The 22,451-nt window shown below is 56.9% G+C and overlaps 11 protein-coding genes across 11 annotated transcripts; 7 read left to right on the forward strand and 4 right to left on the reverse strand.

Moving 5' to 3' along the window:
• Window positions 1–1,715: 1,715 nt before the first annotated feature.
• VTJ04DRAFT_7841 (uncharacterized protein) lies at window positions 1,716–5,630 on the reverse strand (the record flags this gene model as incomplete). Its single annotated transcript, XM_069366212.1, has 3 exons — window positions 1,716–4,832; window positions 4,896–5,308; window positions 5,369–5,630. 3 exons carry the CDS (start codon window positions 5,628–5,630, stop codon window positions 1,716–1,718), a joined length of 3,792 nt encoding a protein of 1,263 aa, XP_069217169.1.
• A 462-nt stretch (window positions 5,631–6,092) lies between these two features.
• Window positions 6,093–8,430, forward strand: VTJ04DRAFT_7842 (uncharacterized protein; the record flags this gene model as incomplete). The annotated part of the gene is made up of 3 exons (XM_069366213.1): window positions 6,093–6,207; window positions 6,275–6,442; window positions 6,500–8,430. 3 exons carry the CDS (start codon window positions 6,093–6,095, stop codon window positions 8,428–8,430), a joined length of 2,214 nt encoding a protein of 737 aa, XP_069217170.1.
• A 721-nt stretch (window positions 8,431–9,151) lies between these two features.
• VTJ04DRAFT_7843 (uncharacterized protein) lies at window positions 9,152–9,489 on the forward strand (the record flags this gene model as incomplete). The annotated part of the gene is made up of 2 exons (XM_069366214.1): window positions 9,152–9,307; window positions 9,385–9,489. The coding sequence occupies 2 exons, from the start codon at window positions 9,152–9,154 to the stop codon at window positions 9,487–9,489; spliced, it is 261 nt and encodes an 86-aa protein (XP_069217171.1).
• A 1,411-nt stretch (window positions 9,490–10,900) lies between these two features.
• VTJ04DRAFT_7844 (uncharacterized protein) lies at window positions 10,901–11,792 on the forward strand (the record flags this gene model as incomplete). The annotated part of the gene is made up of 3 exons (XM_069366215.1): window positions 10,901–11,099; window positions 11,166–11,718; window positions 11,774–11,792. The coding sequence occupies 3 exons, from the start codon at window positions 10,901–10,903 to the stop codon at window positions 11,790–11,792; spliced, it is 771 nt and encodes a 256-aa protein (XP_069217172.1).
• A 652-nt stretch (window positions 11,793–12,444) lies between these two features.
• On the forward strand, window positions 12,445–13,464 carry VTJ04DRAFT_7845 (uncharacterized protein; the record flags this gene model as incomplete). The annotated part of the gene is made up of 1 exon (XM_069366216.1): window positions 12,445–13,464. The coding sequence occupies one exon, from the start codon at window positions 12,445–12,447 to the stop codon at window positions 13,462–13,464; it is 1,020 nt and encodes a 339-aa protein (XP_069217173.1).
• A 25-nt stretch (window positions 13,465–13,489) lies between these two features.
• VTJ04DRAFT_7846 (uncharacterized protein) lies at window positions 13,490–13,786 on the forward strand (the record flags this gene model as incomplete). Its single annotated transcript, XM_069366217.1, has 2 exons — window positions 13,490–13,538; window positions 13,614–13,786. 2 exons carry the CDS (start codon window positions 13,490–13,492, stop codon window positions 13,784–13,786), a joined length of 222 nt encoding a protein of 73 aa, XP_069217174.1.
• Window positions 13,787–13,808: 22 nt separating this feature from the next.
• On the reverse strand, window positions 13,809–14,296 carry VTJ04DRAFT_7847 (uncharacterized protein; the record flags this gene model as incomplete). The annotated part of the gene is made up of 3 exons (XM_069366218.1): window positions 13,809–13,836; window positions 13,907–14,160; window positions 14,216–14,296. 3 exons carry the CDS (start codon window positions 14,294–14,296, stop codon window positions 13,809–13,811), a joined length of 363 nt encoding a protein of 120 aa, XP_069217175.1.
• A 671-nt stretch (window positions 14,297–14,967) lies between these two features.
• Window positions 14,968–16,566, forward strand: VTJ04DRAFT_7848 (uncharacterized protein; the record flags this gene model as incomplete). The annotated part of the gene is made up of 4 exons (XM_069366219.1): window positions 14,968–15,048; window positions 15,133–15,785; window positions 15,878–16,457; window positions 16,519–16,566. The coding sequence occupies 4 exons, from the start codon at window positions 14,968–14,970 to the stop codon at window positions 16,564–16,566; spliced, it is 1,362 nt and encodes a 453-aa protein (XP_069217176.1).
• A 225-nt stretch (window positions 16,567–16,791) lies between these two features.
• VTJ04DRAFT_7849 (uncharacterized protein) lies at window positions 16,792–17,877 on the reverse strand (the record flags this gene model as incomplete). Its single annotated transcript, XM_069366220.1, has 1 exon — window positions 16,792–17,877. The coding sequence occupies one exon, from the start codon at window positions 17,875–17,877 to the stop codon at window positions 16,792–16,794; it is 1,086 nt and encodes a 361-aa protein (XP_069217177.1).
• A 1,533-nt stretch (window positions 17,878–19,410) lies between these two features.
• VTJ04DRAFT_7850 (uncharacterized protein) lies at window positions 19,411–20,063 on the forward strand (the record flags this gene model as incomplete). The annotated part of the gene is made up of 2 exons (XM_069366222.1): window positions 19,411–19,429; window positions 19,720–20,063. The coding sequence occupies 2 exons, from the start codon at window positions 19,411–19,413 to the stop codon at window positions 20,061–20,063; spliced, it is 363 nt and encodes a 120-aa protein (XP_069217178.1).
• A 29-nt stretch (window positions 20,064–20,092) lies between these two features.
• Window positions 20,093–22,102, reverse strand: VTJ04DRAFT_7851 (uncharacterized protein; the record flags this gene model as incomplete). The annotated part of the gene is made up of 3 exons (XM_069366223.1): window positions 20,093–21,004; window positions 21,077–21,847; window positions 21,956–22,102. 3 exons carry the CDS (start codon window positions 22,100–22,102, stop codon window positions 20,093–20,095), a joined length of 1,830 nt encoding a protein of 609 aa, XP_069217179.1.
• Between the last annotated feature and the right edge of the window lie 349 nt (window positions 22,103–22,451).

Below are 22,451 nucleotides of genomic sequence, written 5' to 3' on the forward strand. Positions count from 1 at the left end.
GAGTACTGGCTGCTGTAACCAAACGTCTGGATGTATACCGTCTTTTGCTGCCCTGCATCCATGATTGGGCACCGGCCACGAGGATCATGCAGGGACGGGCATAAGGATATGATGACGATGAACTGCGCCGCGCGTGCGTGGGGCTGATGGCGCCATAATATGACCTACACTAGACGTCAACGACCTAGGTTGCACGTGTAAGCGGCGTCCGCGCGAAGATGGAGTTGACAGAGTTGATGATGGATTAGCGTCGAATTAAAGTCGCTCACATTTGCTTATTCTTTCACTCGTCGCATTTCCTGATCTCAAGGGTTGGGGGATATGGTCGACTACCGCGTAGTGTAGCTGGGTCTCTGTCACTGCGGGAAGTGGTCTGATCAAAAGCCATCAAGAGAGGGGGCGACGAGGGTTCAGCAGCATGGCTGGCTGCACATGGCATTTGCTAATGTGGCTGGTAAGGATGGACAGGACATAGTATAGAACCTAGTACTACTTGGATGGAAGAAGTATGGGTTTTCAAACTTCCTGTGTCAAGTCCGGTGAATGTTCTCAAGAATTGCCTTCAAAGGAGCATGTTGCAAAGAGAGCTAAGGCCATCCAACGATCGGTCATAGCATGATCCGCCTTGTTTCAGTGGTTGAGTTGATCATGATTGTCCAAAACACGATGATGCAGTCGGTAGAAGGAAGGAAGCAAGAGTTTCAAGTCGCATTCGGATCATGCACCGGCCATCTCTCGACCAGTCCAATTCCAGACTTGCATCTCGGGCTTCGACAAGTCCTCGCCCCGCTGAGGCCAAGCTGTTGAAAAATCCGGGGTCTCACGCCGGAAGGTTGCAGCAAGGTGCCCAGCACCCCGACAGATCTCTGGGGAAGTGGAGCCTCACCAGGATTGAAGAGCCTGCCCCCGCTGTGGGAACCTGGGACAGGACCTCGTCCCGTCCCGGCTGCCATGCCACGGTGGTCGGCCATGGACCGACTCCGTTTTGGACCCGCTCTACCGTTTTCTCCGGACCTGGCCAACTTCTGCCAGACCCCCAGAACACATCACAGGTATCCAATATTGGCGATACAACACCTCAGGCACGTGTTCCATTGTATGCGTTGGACAAATGCGGCAGGTAAAGGCATATCCCATGAACCGGGCCAACATCGGCTTCAATGAGCACGCAATCACGGAGTATTCCTTCCAACCAAGAATTTTCTGTCAATCCCCAACTTCGTGTTCCTCCGTCTCATCTTTTTCACCAACCCCTGCCGAGACCAGCAAGTCATACTAAGGGATGTATGTACAGTACAACGTCGGGCCGATATGTTGGTCCTAGGTTGCCGTAGGATCGCGGATGGATTGCAACAGGTGGACGCATCAAACACAGTGTCTTCCCGAATGGCTCTCACTTTGTGGCCGAGTAGGTAGGTAGTTATTACATGGTGATTGGGAGATCAAGACATCGGGAAGTGAGTCAGGAAAGAACTTGAATCGACTAAAGGCAATAGAGTAGGAAACCCATAGGTATCTCACCGCCAACAAACTGTATGAAAAACCCAGCTGAGCAAGGAGGGAAACACTCCCATAGCCTATACACAATATACACAATATCAGAGGACCTCCCTTGTCAGGATTCAGAGGATCCTTCCATCCCCTTCCCCCAACCTTGAACCTAGAACAATTCAAACCCTCCCCAACATACGATAGATGCACAAACCTAAATAAAATTACTCCTCTAACACACCGCCTTTCTCCTCAACTTTAACAACCCATTCATAAGCAACCCTTAAGTTCTCCGCTCCCGCCAGCGCCCTCTCAACCGCCGCCTCCCTCCCTTCCGCCGCAAGCCTCCTCAGCGCCGAGACGAAAAACTCCCCCACCATTTCCACTCCCCATTCCTCTGGTATCAGCTCCAGCACCTCCTCCAAATCAAACCACGCGCCGAACCTCGCCAAAAGTATCCCAGCTTGCTCCGCGCGCGCCGCGTTCCCATCCTCATTGTCGGGCTGAGGGGTGAGCAGTTCGCCGAGAAGGATCCTAAACAAGCGGGTTTGCTCCTCCCAGTCTGGCGGCGCTGCGTCGTGTTTCTGACTGCGCCGGGGGAGGCCGTGGTCGTGCGTCCCCGCTCCTGCCGGGGTGAGGGCAGCGGCACCGCGGAGGCAGTAAGACACGGCCGTGTCGTAGTCGGCGAGGCGGTGGACGAGGAGGCGCAGCGCCGCGGCATGGTGGCGAGCGCGCGAGGCGAGAATGATGGACTCAGGGACGAGCATGTCTTGACCGTATGAATGTTCTTGGTGGTCGGTGGCGGTTCCGTCGAGAGCATGGTGGGAAACGCCGTTCGTCTGGGGCCGTAAGCTCGCGAGGGAGTCGTTGATGCGTTTGCGAATAGCATCGACGTCGTAGTCATGGCCTCCGCCGAGGAGTTGGAGGAGGCGGAGCCGGCTTTGCCAGACCTCGTCGTTTGGCGGGGCGTTGTCGGCTACGAAGCGGAGGTAGGTGGGTTTGGGTGGCTGGAGTGCGCGGTAGGTTTCGTATGAGGCAGACATATTGTCGCGGGAGGCGGCCGAGGTTTGGAGGTCGGTAATGACCACGTCGAGGTAGTAAGCGATCAGTTCGTTGACGTAAACTGTGTGGCCTTTGCCAAAAACGAGGTGTTCGAGGTAATATTTGACAGCGTCCGGCGCCTCCTCGCGGAGGAGGGCGACAATCTGGGTGTGCTCGAACTTGGTGGCTTTGCCTTTTTCATCCGTGAAGACCTGTACGCCGAGTCTTGGGTTTCGGCTGGCGAGCCACAGTCCGTACTCTTGGACAAGCGCCCGGTTACTGATATTGCAGAGATAACTGCGCACCCGCTGCTCACCGTCGCCGAGCTCGCCGCCGCGGTCCTCCTCACCTTCGATTATGCGTTTCCAAGTGGCCAACACATCAGCGACCATCTTACGGTGCTGGTAGAGGCGGCTGAGCACAAACAAGCGACGGTAGGATTCGAGCAGGTCAACGGCGCGATCGAAGCAGTCGACTCCATGATCGACGAGGTCATAGAGCTCTTTCCTCACCGATCCAGGCTTGCCTGTTTGGCCGTACGGCGTGTTTTGGTCCAGTTCCAGAAGTACCAGCAGCAAGGAGGCGTCGACAGTCCGGAACACTTCGTCCGGAATGCTTCCAAATCCCTTCTTTCGTCTCCACGCTGAAAGGAAGCGCCTCAAGAACTGCAGAACGCTTGGAGGCAGCGAGCTTATGCTCATGACCACACCCTCTGGTTCAGAAGATATGTAGCTCTCTACGAGGGCCTTGATGCCCCCGTAGATCCAGATGCCTCTCCGGCTCACCACAATTTCATTCCGGAGCGCGGGAATGAGCGAGAGAACAACTCTCGCATCCAGGTCTCCGCCGACCAGATTCTCCTCGATCGCTTTCGTCTCGGCCTCGGTGAATGGAGGGTCAGGAGAAGCAAGAAACGCCGTCAACAGCATGATGCTAGCCTTCTGTTTGATGTAGCCAAGAGTCATGAACTCGAGCTCCGTCATGGGTTCCTTATCCTTGATGGAGTCGAGGAGTGCGACAAGCTGCCGCCGAGTCTCCAGGCCCTGTGCCTGCTGGCCCGCCGGCACCGCTGCCTCGAGGGCCGAGTCGAGTTGGGTCAGTAGGGGGTTTCGGACCGCCCACCATATGTTATTTCCCGCCCAAACGGCGAGACGAGACGTAGTCTTGGCCAAGCGCCGCACAAAGTCTTCTCCCTCCCTGTTCCTTGTGGCCTCCCAACCTGGCGGAAGTTGCTCATCTTCAGACTCCAAATCACGTTCAAATAGCGCCTGCTCTTCAGAGAGGCGCCGGAGTGACAGGGCCGTCCTCGAGTCGTTGCTTTTCAGGGACATTGTTGTCGGAGTTTCCAATGGACCCTTGAAGGGCGTGAAGCGCCGTTGGCAAAGAAGTTCGACGACGTCTTCAAAGATGACCTCTTCACTTTGGAGTAGAGGGCGTATCCCGACCGGGCCGCGCGCTGCCGACGGGCTCGCGTCGCTGTCCCGGACTTCGAGCCACCACTTTTCCGGCTCGCGTTCGCCAACGTTCACGTCGAACCGTTGAATCTCCAACCCATGATGGGGTCCATCCTCAAACTCCTTGGTCATGGATGCCAAAACATAGCCATCTTCTCCGGTTGCCATGGACGGGATCGGAGATGACGGGTCAACTGAGCCGCCGTCCACAGCAATTTCGCGCGGGTATTTGTCAAACTCTACCGTGGGGCGTGTAGGGTCGCCATCGAGGTTCACAAACATGCCGATTCCGGGGTCCAAGGGGCTAGTACCCGTAACAATAAGGAACTCATCCGGTGTTGGGGAGAGGATGTGGGGTTTAAGAAAGACGCCCGGCTTGGGGGATGGCGTAGCACGGCTTGGAGGAGTCGCGGCTTGCTGGGAAATTCGGTCATTGGAAATCCTCGGTGGCGGAGGCAAGGGTTTATCCGTCGCTGGGGCTGGACTTCGTGACGGCGATGGCGTATCGGAGTCATGAAAGACAGAATCGTCGGGAGGTCTGTCGGACTTGCGAATCCCGGAGATAAAGTCGCCTAGGCTTGTGCTCCTAGAATGACCATGTGCGTTGAAATTCGGCCGTGGCATGGAAGACGAAGCACTTCTTGCTAGCCCACCGTCTGGGGGTGCGGCGACGTTTTGCGCTTGACCGAAGGTGCCATCCGATTCCGAGTTATCCAAAGAGGAAATGCTCATCAGGGGGATCTTGAGCTGACGGTCTACATCCAACAGAGCATAGCTCCTCGAATCGGCAACGCATGCAATTGAGTCCCTGCGGACGGAGAGAACGGTCCCGGCAAAGTCAATGTTCTGGAAGCTGAGTTAGACAACAACGATGTGCAGCATGACTTTGGTCGACAATGCTAGACATACCCTAACCAGCCTGGGGCCTTCTTCGCCGATCCTCGCCACTTGGATCCTCCGGTTCAACGACAGCATGATAGTGACTCCATTGGACCCGTCACCGGGACCCTCGTTTAAGTCGATGCCGCCTATCCAGTTGCAGTTTTTGACCTCCCTGTCGAACACGGGGCTGAGCTCAGGCAAGGAGTAGAAGGTGACGGTCCCGTTGCACAGGATGCAAGCCTTGTTAACGCGTGGCAGAAGGAGGATCTGCTGCACGCCCGGGCGCGGGCCACTGAAGCCGCCGGTCGGCTCAACATATTTTGGGGAGAAACGGCGAGCGAGGATGAAGGTGGGAGAATCGCGCGGTTCGTTAGGGTCTGGGGGGATGCGGAAGAAATGGAGGAGCTCAGACGCGCTGGTACCAACATAGAGGTTCTCGTCTATATACGGGAGCAATCAGCTGGCGTTCTGGCAATCATGTATGGCTCCCCCATGCATACCATAGTAATCCAAGCAGTTGATTCTGATATCCTCGTTTTCCCCATCAGCAGCCAAGGGCAGGTCCTGGAGGAGGGGACGCAGAGCATAGGGACGAGAGCCCGGAAGCGCAGTCGGCCCCGGTATTGGGGGTTGCTGTTTTTGCTGTTGCGATGGTGGCGGCGGGGGCGCGGGAGTGGCTGTCCGTGATGAGGTTGATGAAGACGCTATTGTTGGTGCTTCTGGCGCCGCCCGGCCCTGCTTCCTCGGAGGGTCGGATGCCATGGCGCATCCCGAACCATTGTCGCTCGGCTGGATGCAAAGGGTGACCGAGTATTAGAAGCCGGACCTATGTCGAGTCTCGGGTGTTTGGCGACATGGTGGTGGTCATCAGTGGGTGGATGGTTTGAGGTGAGGGCTGCCGGTTGGCGCAGGTTAACGGCAGCTTCCAGCACGTGGGGACAGTGGCAGGCAGCTCCAGGCGGAAGCCAGAAGCCAGCCCCAGGCCAGGCTGAGGTGGGGCTGGGCAACTCCCTTGCCGTCTTGGCGCATCTTTGTTCCTGGGGCCACCATTTTGCAGGTGACATCCATCCCGTCCTCAGATCCGCAGCTGGACGACACGCATCCGTCTCCAACTCCCAACAACCACCCCTCAACACCTGTCTCTTGCAACGCCCGCCATCCAGGTGAATGCCAAAGACACACGATTCATAGCATCCGCGGACTGCGCGAGCAGAGACCAAGGCCATGGCGGACAGAAACAGCTCGGACAACCCGGACGCAGGGCCGCGCGCGCCCTCGCCAGAATCCCAACAGCACACCACCGTCAATAGGTTCCAGAGCGCCATCTTACAATGGAAGAGTACGCCGCCGGCATCTCTGAGGACATTGTTGCTTTGCAGCCTGACTGACTAGATTCTTCCTGGCAGCCCTCGACTTCACTACTCTCATTAACAACCTTGACAACACGGCGTCCGAGATCGTCGCCTTCCAGCGAGACTCAACCGTACAGAGGAAGGACCTGGCTCAGAAGACAAAGGACTTCCGCAAGCTGGATGATGCCAGCAAGCTTGCCGAAATTAAGGGCCTCCTGAAGGGTACGGTGACCAAGCCCTGGATATCGCTGTGCACCTCAGCAGCTAACCTGGCCACAGCCTACCAGACCTTCATCGACTTGCTGACAAACCACTCCAAGTCGGTCAACTCGACATTCCTACACGCTTACACGTCGCTATCTGAGGCCCCAGACCCCTATCCCCTGCTCGAAGCGTCCGTCGACTCGATGCTCGTCGCCGAGGATACCGTGCCGAAGCTCAGTCAGGAGAACCAGCATCTTCAGGAGACCGTCGCGCGCCTCACTGGCCAGCTCGAAGAGACTGAATCCCGATTGCAAGCCGAACGCGACGCCCGCCAGAAGCTCCAGGACACCCTCGAGAGCCGTGTCAAGGAGGTGGAAGCCTCGTGGACCGCCGTCGTCACGGAGAAGCAAGACAACTGGGCGGCGAAGGAGAAGGCCCTCGAAGAAAAGATTGAGAACCAGGAGCGCCTTATCAATGAGATCAAGGCCAGTTATGAGGTGAACCAGCGCCTTGGGAAGACTGGCGATGCCGACGATGAGAGGGGTCATGTCACGACCGCCGAGCTCGATATGGTCCACTCGGACCTGGAGCGGACGAGTGCCCGCTTGGCCGAGGTCGAGGCCCGCAACGAGCAGCTCCGACTTGAGTTGGCGCAGGCCAAGTCGCAGGTTCCGGCCCAGGCACCCACGAGTCTCGAGGACGATCCGGGCTACATGCGTATGAGATCCGAGAACTCGTCGCTGATTCGCAAGCTCGATGCTGCCCGCGTGGAGAAGGAGAGTCTGAAACGTGATCTTGATGCCAAGCTGCGCACCCTCGAAAGGCAAGCCGCTGTGCTCAGGGAAGAGCGCGACAGCCTCAAGGCTAAGGTGCAGAAGTGGAGCGATTATGACGAAATTAAGCAGGAACTTGAGGTTCTCAAGAGCATTGAATTTGCGACGGGAGACGATGAGGACGCCAAGGACGCCGATGACGGACACAATAACGCTGCCAAGGGCGACAAGCTTGAGCAGCTTCTCCTCGCCCGCAACAAAAAGCTGAGTGACGAGTTGACCATCCTCCGCGTGTCCCACCAAGATCTGCAGAGCCGGCTACAGAGCCTGCAAGAAGAGCTTTCACGCACCAACGCCGAGCTCGAAAAGTCCCAGAGCCTCAACGAAAAGCTGGAAAACGAGCTATCCAACATCCAGGCTGAGGCACCCAACGCATTCCCATCAGGCGCCTCCGTCGCCTACAGTCGCTATGCACCATCCGTTGCGCCGGGCCGAAAGGGCGGACGCACTTCCCCAACCTCCTCCATCATCAGCGGCCTGAACCCGCGCGACGACGATCGTTTGCCCGCCGGAGGAGGATCCGGAATTCTACACATGATCACTGCCCAACGCGACCGTTTCAAAAAGCGCAACGCCCAGCTCGAACAGGAACTTTCCGAAACCCACCGCACAGTATCTCAGCTCCGCCAGGAAATCGCCGCCTTACAACGCGACAACCTCAACCTCTACGAGAAAACCCGCTACGTCTCCACATATCACCGCACCACCTCCTCCGCAGGCGCGTCAGCAACAAACCCCTCAACTACTAACCCCAACCCTTCGTCTGTAAACCTCGGTCCACCCAGCCCTGGACTAGCCAAACCCTCCCCACCCACCTCTTTGCTCGGCGGGCTCGACCGCTATCGCAAAGCTTACGAATCCAACCTTACCCCCTTTGCCGCATTCCGCGGGCGCGAGTCAGCGCGCGCTTGGAAGAGGATGAGTCTGCCCGAGAGAGCTGTGGTGTCGGCTGCAAGGGCGATCCTGTCCTCGCGGATAGGGAGGAACTTGTTTGCCCTGTACATGCTGGTGTTACACGTGCTGGTGTTTGCAGGGATGTTCGGTAGTGGTGGTGGTCATGGGGATATGATTGGGGCCGGACATACAACACTCGCCGGGGGAAGTACGGGCGTGGGTGGTGGGGATGGGAATGGGGCAGCGATACCGGCGCATTTGGAAGGGGGTGTGAATTAATGGTACTTGAGTCTTGTGTACATGCGTTAGGTCTGGGAGCATATCGTGGTAGTGTGCTATGTTTGTATAATCGAGGGATAGGGCCGGGAGGAATTTTGTGAGTCTACCGCTCGACACATGGATGGACGATTGGATAGAATCAAGCAGGGATTAGATTCAATACTAGAACTGAGCGCCCGGTACGACAACGGGATCATCCTCTCTCGTCTAATACCCATGACTCTTTTTGCAGGAATGTGGGAAGCATGTATCATGTGAGTGGCTTGCTGGGAGGTAAGGTAGCTGAGCAAACCCACCATCTTATTGGGTTTGCCTTGTCGGCCGCAGCGTCGTTGTGTTCCCGCATATCTATCTCGGTGAAGAGGAGGGCAGCCGGAGGAGAGGCGTACGAAGGACATGAGGACGTGGTACGACGGCCCGGCGATTGTGTTGCCTCCCGTCTCGGCGGGCGGTTGTGGACATGAAGGTGTGGGGAGACAACCGTGGATGAGCGGGGAGGGTGGAGACGACCTCAACACGATGTTTCTATAGGTAGGATGTTTTGATCCCAAGAACCCGACTTGACTTGGTGGGGTGGAAGGCGTTTAGATGGACATGGGTTAGGTAGGATACGGGTTCTCGGGACAGCAAGTCATGGACAGTAGTAGTACCTATGACGCTCATGGCCCCCGTTGACTTTTCCTCGAGCTACCCAACTATCCAGGTCCCTACTCCTCCGGGAATGGACCCGACACACGACCTTCCCGTCCCGTCCGCCATTATGCCGTCAAAGACATGGCGACGCGAACTGAACCCAACCAAGGCAGTCCACGGGAGCAAAGGTGTCAGTCTCCCAGCTCCCTACGTCCCCAGGGCGCCTAGACAGCGACCTATGTGCGTAAGTGTGTTACCCGCATCTTCCCCGCCTCCTCACCGGGCCGCTTCGAGAGCCAGCGTCTAATTGCCAGGGTTTAGTCGTTTACCCTTCGGCTGGCTCTCTGGATGGCCGGCTGGGGTTGCCACATGGGAGATGAAGGGATTGGGACAAGGCAGCTAGCAGCGGAGCAGAAGCGCATCTGAACTGTGGGATCGAGGCACCGGACCGGAACGTGCCAAGAGAGCCAAGCTTGGCGAGCGCGGCTAGTTATCGAGACTTTGACGTCAACGTCGAGCCACCAGTTCGAAGGTGCTGTACAAAGTGCTACACGGAAGGTGAGTTGCCAAGCGAAGAATACTACGGAGTAGTAATAGAACATCGATTTTTCTCAACGTGGAGATCGAGATTGCCAAATGGCACATGCCCATTCCCATCTCACTTCTCTCACTCCAAATCAGAGAAAACCTACTACAACCTGCCAACAAAAAAAAGAACGGATCTCGACAGTTCCGCTGCCGGTAGCTCATTCGGGTTCCCGAAGAAAGAGGTTACACAGCACGACAAGGGCGCAGTCAGAAGATCCATGTGGACGTTGCAGAGAGGGATCGGAAATCTGAGATGAGAGATGGGAGCATCTCGATGATTTTGGACATGGTGGGGTGGAGTGGAGGCGTCCAGTTGCAACCTCAACGGCGGCTAAACGCCAAGATCTGCGCGTCAACGAAGCGGGCAAAAATAGCATCAGCCAATGAGGAGGGTAAGATGAGGTGGGCTAATTTCAACGCGCTTGGAGGGTGGTGCAATTAGCCCGCCTTGATGGAATTTGAGGGTCCATCAAGGATCCTGTGTCCTTCTCGCCTTCACTGTAAACTGGCTTGATTCTACTATGATGATGAAGACGAGATGAACTCGGCAATAGGAACCAGAAGAGAATTTTGAGCAATTCCAGGGTACTGTGCAAAACATTGCGTTTTTGTTTCAACTGCTATGTTTTTCTTTTCGAGAATGCCCGAGGGAAGTTCCGTAAACATCCCAGTCACTGCCGCGTGTTAGCGGCGCTTGTAAGCACCGCTCGCGGCAGGGATCGACACCCTCCACCACATGCGCAACCAGTCAGACAACACCACCGGTATGACAGGGGCATCTCTTCCCGCCCGCGCACAAACTTCTCTGGTTCTCTGGCGCCTGGCTGGCGGACCAAACACAGCGGAAGCGAGCGGACATGGATACTAGTGGAGGTTACTCCCATCTCCGGCTCATGGAAGCGCGGGTCATGGATCTGGACGGGATAGAATGCTACCACACTTCCTTTTGGTGTTCTGCGAGGAGCCATGCCTTGGCGGCTGGATGTCTTTCATACCCACCTCTCATGTAAGTGTCAGAGTGTATAATAGGTGACCACCTGGCCGCCCTAAGCTGAGGTGTTGATCGTGTCTATCCTCATCCTTATCCTCATCCACAAGTCTCACCATCGTCCATTTCTCCCTTGGACGGTTATCTCTTATTCGCGTCTGTTTCATTTTGTTTATAGCTGTTGGGTTCCTGCTGGTCCTGTGATACCCAGTCTTCCACTTAACTACCTGACCCAACCGCCTAATCTCAACATCTCACACAATGCGCACAACATTCTTCCTCACTTCGGTACTCGCCGCCTCCGTCTCGGCTGCTCCTGCCTTCCCCAAAATCACCCCCGAGCTCCCAGCCAATATCCGCGCCGTCTCTGAGTACTTCAACCACCTCGCGGCCAAAGTCCAAGAAAACCGTTTCTCCTCCCCACCAGTCTGTGATCTCTCCAAAGTCTCCCTTCCACCAGGTATGTTCCCCACAACCTATATTTTATCCTACCCTTAACCAACTAACTAACCACTCCCTCCCACAGCTGCCTCTTCCCTCCCGGCCCCCTCTTCTGGTCTCAAGCTCAAACACATCGCCATCGGCCGCGGCACGCAAAACTACACCTGCTCCCCCTCCGCTCCTTCCGAGGCTCCCAAAGCCTTCGGCGCCGTCGCCACCCTCTTCGACGCCTCCTGCCTCGTCGCCACCCAGCCTTCCGTGGCCAACGCCCTGGGCCGCGCCGCTCTCTACTTTGACCTGTCCCAAAGCGAAGGCGTTGGCCGTCTCGTGCCAGCAGCGACCGCCGCGGTGCGCAGCGGTGTGCACTACTTCTTGGATGGGACGACGCCGTTCTTCCAGGTGGATGGTGTCGGGGCGTTTGTCGGGGCCAAGAACGCAAGCAGCCCGGCCCCCGTGGGAGCGTTTAAGGGGCTGAAGGGGGAGGGGGCCGTGGCGTGGCTGAAGTTGGTTTCTAAGGCCGGCGCGGCCGCGAAGAGTGACGGCCTGGAGGAGGTTTATCGGGTTGAGACCGTCGGTGGCAGCCCGCCGGCGACCTGTGAGGGTTTGCCGGAGAAGTTTGAGGTGCAGTACGCTACTCAGTAAGTTGCCCCCTTTTTTTTCCTTTGGTTGTTGGACGCTGCTAACAGGGTGTAGGTACTGGTTCTATGGGTAATGAAAGTAAGAAGATGGAAGAAATGGATGTATGGAGAGAGACTATTTACTATGTAGTATTGTGGGATACCTATTTGCATGTTTGGGCGTTCATGGACACGGGATACTATTTGGGTTGGTCTTCTGATAATGTCTTGTTCTCTTGGGCGTGGCTTGTACTTCGGAGACATATACCTTCGCTTGGGCTTTCGAAAAGCAACGACTAATACCCATTCGTTTACCACTTTTCCTGTCTGTCAACTTTCTGTGACAGTGTATTTCGCCCTTGCAAAATGCTAACAATTGTGTGATCCAAGTGAGAGTTTGCTCAAACAGCTTTGGTGTCCGTCCCAAACGAGGGTTATGCGTGTCAGCAAAAATCCAGGGTTAAACAAGTCGTAGGGTTAGGGTTGTATGCACCTCACTCTTGAGCCTTGACTTGGTGGCAACCAACCGACATCGTCAGAGGCACAAACGTCAAGGCAACCTCGCCTTCTTTCGACATCTTCCAACCCCAAACATTCAACATCCAACCCACGCTCCCACAACGTCTCCCAAGCCCCGTCGGATCCAGCGTCTGACCGAGACCGAGTCAATCCAACTTCATCGCGCCAACCCACCAGTCCCTCGTTCAGTCCGCCCGACTCCGCGCAGCGAGTCACCCTCCATCCGCAATGGGCAAAGCCGAACCGGGCTCGATCAAGCACCTCTCCAAGAAACTCAAGCAGAAAGGCCTGACGCGACTACGATGGTACTGCCAAATCTGCGAGAAGGCCTGCCGCGACGAAAATGCCTTCAAGATGCACTGCCAGGCCGAAAGCCATCTGCGCAAGGCGCTCGAGGCGGGCGAGAACTTCAAGAGCGTGCAGGACGAATACTCGCGCCAATTCCTCAACGAGTTCATCCGGCAACTGCGCACGTCGCACGGCGAGAAGGAAATCCACGCCAACAAGTTCTATCAGGAAATCATCGCGCGGCGAGACCACGTCCATTTGAACGCGACGCGCTGGCATTCGCTGACGGATTTCGTCAAGCACATTGCGCGCGAAGGCCTTGTCAGGGCCGAGGAGAAGGAGGATGGCTTGTTCATTGCCTGGATCGACGACTCGCCCGAGGCGATGCGCAGGCGGGAGGCGGCGCGCAGGAAGGAGATGCAGGATAAGGGCGATGAGGAGCGCGAGCAGATGATGCTGCGCGAGCAGATCAAGCGGGCGCAACGCGACGCCGAGGCACGCGGTGTGGTGCTTGATGCGGAGGAGGACGCAGCTGCCAGGGAGTTGAGGCGGCAGGAGGGAGAGAAGATCAAGTTGAATCTTGGCGCTGCCATCTCCAAGTCGGCGCCCAATAGCGAGTCACCGCCGGATGCTGCGGCGTCGGCGACGGATGGAAGAACCGACGAAGGGGCCGAAACGAAAACGGAGGCGAAAGAAGCGCCATCGACAGCAACCCCCGAGGCAGAGGCACCATCGTCCAACAATTCCGCAGCGAAGCCGGTCTCCCTCAAGTTCGGCACAAAGCCGCCACAACCAAAGAACGTGTTCAAGAACGCCCTGGCTGGCGCGCCGAAGAAGGTCATTGCGGCACCGCCGAAAAAGATGAGCGAAGCTGAGAGGATCATGAAGGCGGAGCTCGAGCGGAAGAGGGCGCGCGAGGCCAACGGTGGGCCGCCTAACGCCAAGAGGCCGCGGTTCTGATTATGCTTTCCTGAAGCACGACAGCATGTGTGCGGATAGACTCTGGGTTTTCATCATTCGGCGTTCGGTTCATGGTATGGACAGGTTATTATTCAATTGAGGCATGATACCAAATCCCAACACGGTAGCATCAGGGATGAAAGATCTAGATAGTAATGAAATTCAACCCTCCATGGTATATGGTTGCTTCCAGTTCTGTTTAAACCCAGTCGGCTCTATTGTTCCGTATCCCAACTCCCTAACGCCGCAGCTCGTGCTACCACTCCATGACCACTGCTTCTCCGTCCTAACCAGCATCGCACTTTTCACTCCTCACCATTAACAACAGCGGCTTTGAAGGCATCCTACTCCTCGGTTGCGCTGCCGTCACGTCTGCCGAATGGGTTAGCCATCCATCTTCAGTCCACCTGCTGACATCACATGCATCAAGGGGATGACATACGGGATATACGTGATGCGATACTCCTCTTCGAGCTGCGTCCTCACATCGTCCGGCAGCTGCCCGGACACCTTGGTCGCGTACACGCCGCGCACGTACTTGTCCAAGCGCTGCCACTTGGCCACCCACGAGTTGGCCGGGTCAGCCAGAGTGATGAGGCCCTCAAAGACCTGGGACGTGCAGCTCTCGATCTGGTCGGGTGAGCCTTGGAGGTGAAGGAACTCCTCGCAGTTCGGGCAACCCTCATCGCGGAAGCGCTGGGGGGCAAAGGTTAGTTGATGATGAGAGGGTGGATGAGAAGGAGGGTCGTACGGCGTAGGTCATGACGATGGAGCAGACCATGCAAGCGCGCAGCCAGCGCTGCTGGGCGGGTGCGACGTAGTTTTCTGACATTTTGAGGGGATTGTGATGGGTTGGTTGAGTGAGGATTGATGATTTGGAGATGGAGATGCCAACCGGATGAGGTTGTGGGTGAACTGTTGAATCTTGAATGTTGGTTTTGTTTTTCTTTTTGATGTTGAAGTCAACTGGACGCGGAAGCCGCCAAAGCGAGGGTGAAGTCCAGCGCTGGACGTTACACTGGCCAAGGTGCCCCAGGCGTCCGGCTTCAGCGCCTTGCCTCGCCTCAGCACCACCTGGGCAGGGATGGCACGGTGCAGGGACCTGGGAAGCTGATGTGGGGACCCCGCCTCAGGTCGGTCCTTCTTATCAGAGACGGGACAGCCCAACAAACGCAGCTCCGTCCGTTGAAACTCGATGTGCTTCGGCCATCGCATTCAACCCTTCTTTCCTCTTTCCCTTTCGCAACCAAACTCCCGCTGCCTGCCGGTCTGAAGAAAGACGGGCTGTTTGCAAATGCTCCCATCTTCCTGGCCGGCCGACTGCTTTTCCTCCCGATTCCCATTCCCTTCTGAGCCGCCCGAACAATGAACTGAGTGAGAGCTCCGAGCCATCGCTGCAACCGAATCGAAATCCGCCATAAGTCGCCTGGAACCCACCTCTGTTCATTTGAATTCAGGTCCTTGGTCTCAGAGCAAAAGCACCCAAGCGAGTGACTTGCAAAAATGGGCAACAGTCCGTCGACGCCCAAAAATGCGAGTCCCTCGTCGTCGTCTTCACAGGCTGGCTCCCAGCTTGACAGGCCGGTGAGACGCGACCTCCGAAACCCCATTTTGGTGCAGAACCATCGGGTTGCTGCCCCGCCAGAACCCTCGCTCACCCAGGCCCAGGGCACCGCCGTCCAACCCTCGTCAACCACGAGCGCCGGCACCGCTAACACCACCGCCATCGTGAGCCGCCCAAAGACGTCGTCATCGTCGCATCCGCCCTCCCGGCACCTTGGTTCCGCCGCCATCTCCGCCTCCCCCGCACTCTCGTCCAGTTCGGCCAGTTCCACGAAGCCCCTCGAAGTCGGCAACCAGGGCAAACCCGGCCCCTCGTATGAGCCCGCCAAGCCCGTCGCCGTCCCCAACCCGCACAATTCCTCCTCCTCCCCAACTTCGCATCAGTCGCACCGCTCCGACGGCTACGACGCCGCAGTCATGGCGCACAGCAGTTTGCAGGATGTGGCCTACTTGACGCGCCCGCCGCGCCTGCCACTGCCCATTGAGGAGGAGGTGCATACCCCTGGCTCGCCCATTCTCACAGCCGCAGATGTCACCGAACCCCTCGATGCCGACGGCCTCGACACTACGGGGCTTAATCAGCCGATCACGAACTTGAGCGACACGTCGGTGCTGGAGGAAGAGGACGCTGAGGGGCTGCTGGTCGACAAGACGAGGCCCACCGTGCCCACCCGGCTGGTGTGGCGTCATGGAGGCGAGAAGATCTATGTGACAGGTACCATCTTTCAGTGGAATCGCAAGACGCGCTTGCACCCTGTGTAAGTACTCTGTTGCGCGCGCCCGCGCAGCATGATCCACTCGAGGGGTGTCACTAGGGATTGATAGGACTGATATGTGTATTTCCAAACAGCGAGGGGCAGCCAGATGTCTTCGCGACTACTGTCAATGTCCTTCCCGGCACTCACCACATCCGGTTCCTCGTCGACGGGCAGATGGTGACGTCACCTGATTACCCGACAACGGTTGACTACGCCAATAATCTCGTCAATTATATTGAGGTGCCTCCCGTGGAAAAGCCCACCGCTCCGGTTGACGCTGCAGAAACGACACCCGAGGCCAAACCCACACCACCGCAGCCTCAAGCAGATACCGCAGCACCAGAGGAGCAAACCGAAGTTCCTCTGCTCAGGTACCGCGATGTGCCGCGGCGGGAAGAGTTCAAGCAACAGATCCCTGCCTATCTGAACGACCTGGACCAGCCCGAGGACTCTCCTGCGTACCATAACGCCGTCATGGCTATTGAGCGCCTGCCCGGTCCGCCCTCGCTGCCCGGCTTCCTCAGCAAGCCCATCCTTAACGTAGTCTCAACGAGGAAGGACGACAACAGCGTGCTGCCGCAGCCGAATCACACAGTTCTCAACCACCTTGCGACTAGTAGTATCAAGCACAATGTGCTTGCTGTGTCGGCTACCACGAGATACAAGGGGAAGGTGAGTCACGACAGGTCCTCTGTCCCGAGATATTTGTGGACTTTACTAACAGCTTTCACAGTATGTCACGACTATCATGTACAAGCCCACTACGACAGAGGGTATTTGATGAACCACCTATTGTGGGTGGTGTATGGGTAGTCCATGATGCGGAGGCGGCGTGTGTTTGATCTGGCGGTCTTTTGACCCTGGCGTTTGCATAATGGTGATAGAGCGGGCGTGGGACTTGTGGTCGCCTTGATTTTTGGTCGTGGATGAAGATGGCATTGCTATCAGCGGTTGGTTGAATCTGGGCGGCGCATGATGTTATGGGGGCGGTAGACTAGATGGTATTTTATTTCCTCCACTTGACGAGGACCTCGTCGGTCCTAAATCGTTGGGTACATGTGCTATCCTCTATCGGGGTGCTGAAGCCCGTCTCGTATGCCAACAGACCCGCGTGGGCGATCATGATGCCGTTGTCGATGCAGAACCTCTCATCCGTCGCGTAGACGCTCCCGCCCCGGTCCCTCGCCATGGCTCCCATCATCTCCTGCAACCGCTCGTTGCACCCAACACCCCCGACAATCAGCACCTGGTTGCTGCCCACGTGCGCCATGGCCCGCTCAGTAATCTCTACCAGCATCGCAAACACCGTCTCCTGTAGGCTGAAACACAGATCTTCTGCGGTATACGGCTCTCCATCCGGCCCCTTGCCGGTCCCGGCCTTCATCTGCGCCGCCAGCTCTTCAACCCTCGTCAGGATGCCGCTAAACGAACAATCCATCCCCTTGACCGCGTATGGCAAGTCTAACAAGACCCGCCCTCCTTTCTTTGCCAGCTGCTCGATATTGTACCCCGGAGCGGGGTCGTTGCTGATCTCCAATGCCCTCGCAAACCGATCCAGGCAGTTCCCCACCGCTATGTCCAGCGTCTCGCCAAATATCCGATACCGCTGTTCCGCGTACGCAATCACCTGCGTGTTCCCGCCCGAGACGTACAGCACCACGGGGTGCGCCGCGCCCGTGATGGCCCGGCCCATCTCGATGTGTCCGACGCAGTGGTTGACGCCAACCAGGGGCTTGTTCCAGAGCAGCGCCAGGGTACGCGCCGCGATGGCGACGGACGTCAGCGGCGCCCCCATCCCCGGCCCACGGGTGTAGCAGATGCAGTCGATCTCGGAGGGGTTGATGTTGGCGTCCTTGAGCGCTTGGAGGGCCACGCGCACAAAGAAGCTGCGGTGGTGGTGGGCGGTGTCCTTGGGCAGGAAACCGGTGCCGGGCGGGGAGACGAAGGTGTGGCGCACGTTGGAGAGGACGGTGCTAGTGCAGGTGGACGGGTCGCTCAGGTCGCCTTCGTGGAGGATCACGCCCACGCCGAGTTTGTTGGCGGAGCCCTCGCAGCCGAGGGCGATGCGCCGTCGTTTGGTGGTGATGGACATGTCGGTGAAGGGTGGGATGAGAGGTAGTTGGGGTGGGAGATGGTTCTCGACAGTGGAGGGTTGTGAGGGATCGAGGTTTGTCGGGGTCGTCGGGGTTGTCCACGAGATTTCTTGGTGACTGAAATGTCTGTGATGGAGGTGCTTCAAGTCCTTTGTCCAAACCCAGTGTGACTGTTAAGATATCCCTTCACTCGATGCTGCCGATACGTAGGTAGAAGATCTCAAGCCCCTCCAATGTCTCTACTAGCTCCAATCTTTTGATGGTGGGGCAGTTGGTGACTGAGGGGTCGGCGTCGTCCTTCAGCAACGCAGGACCCACTCACTGTTGCAGGGTACGTACCCCCTTCCTGCCTGAACAGCCACATGGCACGTGCACTGATTGGCGGCGGTTTCGTGGCCCACACCGGCGCAAGCTCCATCAGATGGGGCTAAGATGTGGTCACAGGGCAACACTCCCCACTGCACCGAGAAATAGACTTCTTTTCTAGCTTGCCTACCTATCTACAACTATTTCTCGCCCTGACAACACCACACTCTTCCACTCTTCGCCTTCCCATGGCGCAAAGATGACTGAAGTGCCTCTGGATTCTGCTGGCTTCTTCAGAATTGCTTATTTTGGAAAAATCTAGCGCCTTGCCCTTGAAAAGCGAACCATTCATGCATCCACCCTTTCTGCCGGGTCCCGTCCCTGAACCCTCACTCGAGCGCACACTTTTGAGCAGCGGAGCGCGGTGAGGAGCACTCTTCGACTCGATTTCTCCTTTGCGTGTGCTACTTCGAGGTAAGTCGACTTCGGCGTTTGTGAAGTATCAGCATACCTGATCTCCTCTCGCACTCTAGCCGGAGGGTTTGGTTCCGGCGCTTGCAGCATCACAGGCTAAGTTCCAAGTTGTCATCTTTTCCAGGACTCGGACTTTCGACGCAAAAAAAAAAAAAAACAGTCAACCTCGTCAATGGCTCCTGTTTGTCGTCTTCTATACCTCCTAGATGGACAACATCAGCTCTGCCACCGAGAACAACATGCCCCTTTTTCGCTCCCGTCATCGGCGCTTACTCCTGAGCTGCAGCCGACGGGCGAACAACCGGGTTCTGAAGAGGATAAGGACTTCGATTGGCGCACCCGATGACAACAAGATTCGCATATTCCAGTGGCTCATACCATAACGGGGTCGGTCGATGAACCCTCCTTTCCACGTTCCTGTCGTCCCTCCAGGTTCCAAGAAGCTTCAGCTGTCAGCCGCCTTTGCAAGCTCGGAACAACTGGATTGACCTCACGGCAGGCGATCCGGTTTCCTCGCAGCAGAGAATACGAAGCGAGAGATCCCCGGACACAGTTCAGCTTCAACGGCGCCACAGCCATGGCAGCGGCGCTCCTATCCAGTCCGTTCCCTCTCTCATCAGCCAGTGATGGCCCTCGGGGATCGGGGATCAGGATGACAGAATGACCCACTTTTCTTACTTGGGAATCTGATGATGGACGTTCCCGGCTGAAGAACCCCACACTGACGCCGGCAACACAAGACATCATCTGGCATGCTTGCCAAATCATCAGGTAGGTATTTCTCTCGAAGCTTCTTCTTCTCCTCTCATCGGCTACCTACGTAATGCCCCCTTATCAAGCCTCTGACTTGCGATCCCGGTTTGTCTTCCCTCTATCTCGTTATCACCTTTCTTCCCTCCCCTCCGTCGTGCTTTGCTGCGTGCTCTCGTTGCGCACAATTGTTTTCTTTGCTGGGCCACGGGGCCAGTATCTTGTCGTCTTCCACGCTGGCTCGGAGCATCCTGTATTTCAAATCCTCATTCCAACATCAAATCTTGCATGAGTGTCTGATCTGATAGCAGAAATCAGCGCTATTTTGCGTCGGCCAACGACCTTGACCAGCGAAGAACAACACACGGCGCCAGAGAAGATAAAGCAACAGTTCCGCAAAACGCTCATTATCGATTTAAGACGGCCACCCTGCACCACGGGTGCCAACGCAAGACGCTGCGGCATTTCGACATGTCATATATACAGGCCCCTCCACCGGGACTTATCATCTACACGAATCCAATACTCCAGACGCCCCGTCCCCCATCGAATTCCGACTGCCGCCCACCCATCGCTAAAAATGCACTTCCTCCAAGAGTTGAGATGTGTGTACAGGGCGGCAAGAGAACCGCGCCTCCTCGCCAACCCCTCATGACGCATATTTCACGCCAGCCGACCAGTCCGTCACGCCGATAATGATGCTTGTTTTTGCACCTGCGGTGTTGGTACCACTTGTGGTACCGCCTGAACCGGCTGGAGCTTTACAGGTTGAGGTTGATGTTGCGGTTGCTGCAGTTGTGGCTGTTGCTGTGGTGGCAGTTGCCCCTGTTGTTGCTGCTGCTGCTGCTGCTGCTGCTGCTGCTGAAGCTGCTGAAGCTGCTGCTGTTGCTGTTGCTGAAGTTGGTGGGCTGGTGGTAACGGTGCCCGAACGATCGGGACCGGTACCCTGGTCATCCAGGGCGGTAGTGGGATAGAGGCGCGGAACCGCAGCGCCGTGGTGTCGAACGGGTCGACTTCATACACCGGCACGTCCTCCTCATCATCTGACGACTGATCATACTTCCAACGGTCGAGCACCTCCTCGCTAACGTCGCGCGGCGGGCTAACCATGCCGCGCCTGTCGATCCACAACCGGTTTAGACGGCCAATGCGACGCCGGTACATGGGCGGGTTTTCCCTCGACTCTTGGTCGCGGGCAACTCCCCGGAACTTGAATACGGATTGCAGGTTCTGTGACGGCAGCGGCTTGTCAAGGTCCATCGGTGTCGGTTCTTCTAACGACACGGATGACGCAGACGCTGGAGGTGTCATGAGATATTGCGTCTTGGCTGGCCTAAAGCTGGGATCTGGCCGAGGGCCGTGGACGGGCGACAACGGACCCCGAGTGAGATCAAGATGGTTGCGGTTCCACTCATTGTGGCTCTGCACCTTCTTCTCAATGTCGGCACGGAGTTCATTCTCCTTCTCGGCCAGACGGTCGGCCAAGAGGGTAAGGTCTGACTCGGCTGGCCGAGTCTCATTCCGTGTGGTGATGCGAAGCTGTGTTGGCGGCGGCCGCTGCACAACAGGTGCCTCAGGAGCTTTCCTCTTCTGCGGCTGTAAAAATGTAAGTACGTGACTAAGTTTGGAGACGTTGCTGCCGCGGAGCAGCGGCGTAGGATCACTAACCTTCTGGTTGATAAGGTCCTCGTCATCCGTCTTGATGCCGAGGCGGACCTTCATCTCCTTCAGCTGCGCCCGCACCTCAAAGATAGCCCGATCTGTCTTGAGCATTTCGGCCTTCATGAGCTCGCGGTTATGCGCGGCAAGGACCAGCTGCCGGCCTTCCTCAAGTTCTCGCCTTAACCGTTTGAGCTTCTCGGCGCTCTGTACGTCCCTGGCGCGTGTCTTGCGCGTCAAACGGATCTCGCGGCGCCTGAAGCACACATACGGATCGGCGTCGTCGCTCTCCTGATTCCTCTCAAACTTGAGTTTGGGATGGAGCGGCCGGTTACCCAGCGCCACGCGTCTCGATTTCCAGTACTCATAGATCTCCTTGGCATGGGGCATGACCTTGGCCTTGTCGAGTTCTCGGAGATCCTGCAGCATGTCGTCGTACGGCACAATGGTCTGGTCTATGGCGCCGAAGGGTGCCTTCTCCTCCGACGTCCTCTCATATACCTCCATGATGCGCTCGAAGTCATCTTCAGAGAGCTGGGCCCCCGGGGGGCGTTTTTGGTTATATGACTTGAGGAAAACCTCATCTTCCTCTGTCATGTCATACATACACCCCACGGATTCCTCCACAGTCTGGGAGAAGCGTATGTAGGTGGCTGTTTTGGAGCAGGTCCGCGAGTAGAGCTCGTCATAGTTGAGTTCGCTCTGCTGTGGCGGCGGCACGGGGATCTCCTTGTCAGCGGCGACCCCCGCGCTCTTGAGGACGACCTGCAGATGGTATTCCTGGGGAAAGGTAGGTCAGTATCATCTGAAGTGTCTCTCAGGTTGTCGCGTGGGTATCACGTGATAGTGCACGTGACTAGACGCGATACGGCCACTTGTCCAACTCACATTTTCCTCGGCCTGCTCGACACCGGTCGCGATTTGGGCCTCTGTCTGGAGAGATTCATACTCGGACGGGTCGATTTGGTCCTCCCGGAGGACGGGAAGAGGTGTTTTGACATTGAGTTTCTTGTAGCGAACCTTGCGGGTCGCCATGGCTGCGGGGAGACGTGACTTTGGCACAAAGTCTCGGGAAACCCCGGTAAAAAATCGATAAGGTCATTCAACAGGCCATGCGAATGCGATTTATCGAGTTTTTGTGATGTCGAGACGACGTTGAGGTGGTGATTTTGATGAGCAAAGTGGTCGCCTTGGGATGGAGTGACGTTGCGATTGCCTCGTGCAGAGTTTTGCGAGTCCGGTGCCGCGTCGGACGCTGCCAGGCGTTGATTCTGGGTCATTGGCTCGATCCGAAAGGGGGGAGAGGGAGCCCCACATTTCACTTTCCTTGGCCTCTGGGTTGGGCAACGAGAGGCGCAGCAGCGCAGCAACGATGAACCAGCAG

The sequence above is a fragment of the Mycothermus thermophilus genome (genome assembly GCF_041956435.1).
Source record: "Mycothermus thermophilus strain CBS 625.91 unplaced genomic scaffold VTJ04scaffold_5, whole genome shotgun sequence".
Taxonomy (NCBI): Eukaryota; Fungi; Ascomycota; class Sordariomycetes; order Sordariales; family Chaetomiaceae; genus Mycothermus; species Mycothermus thermophilus.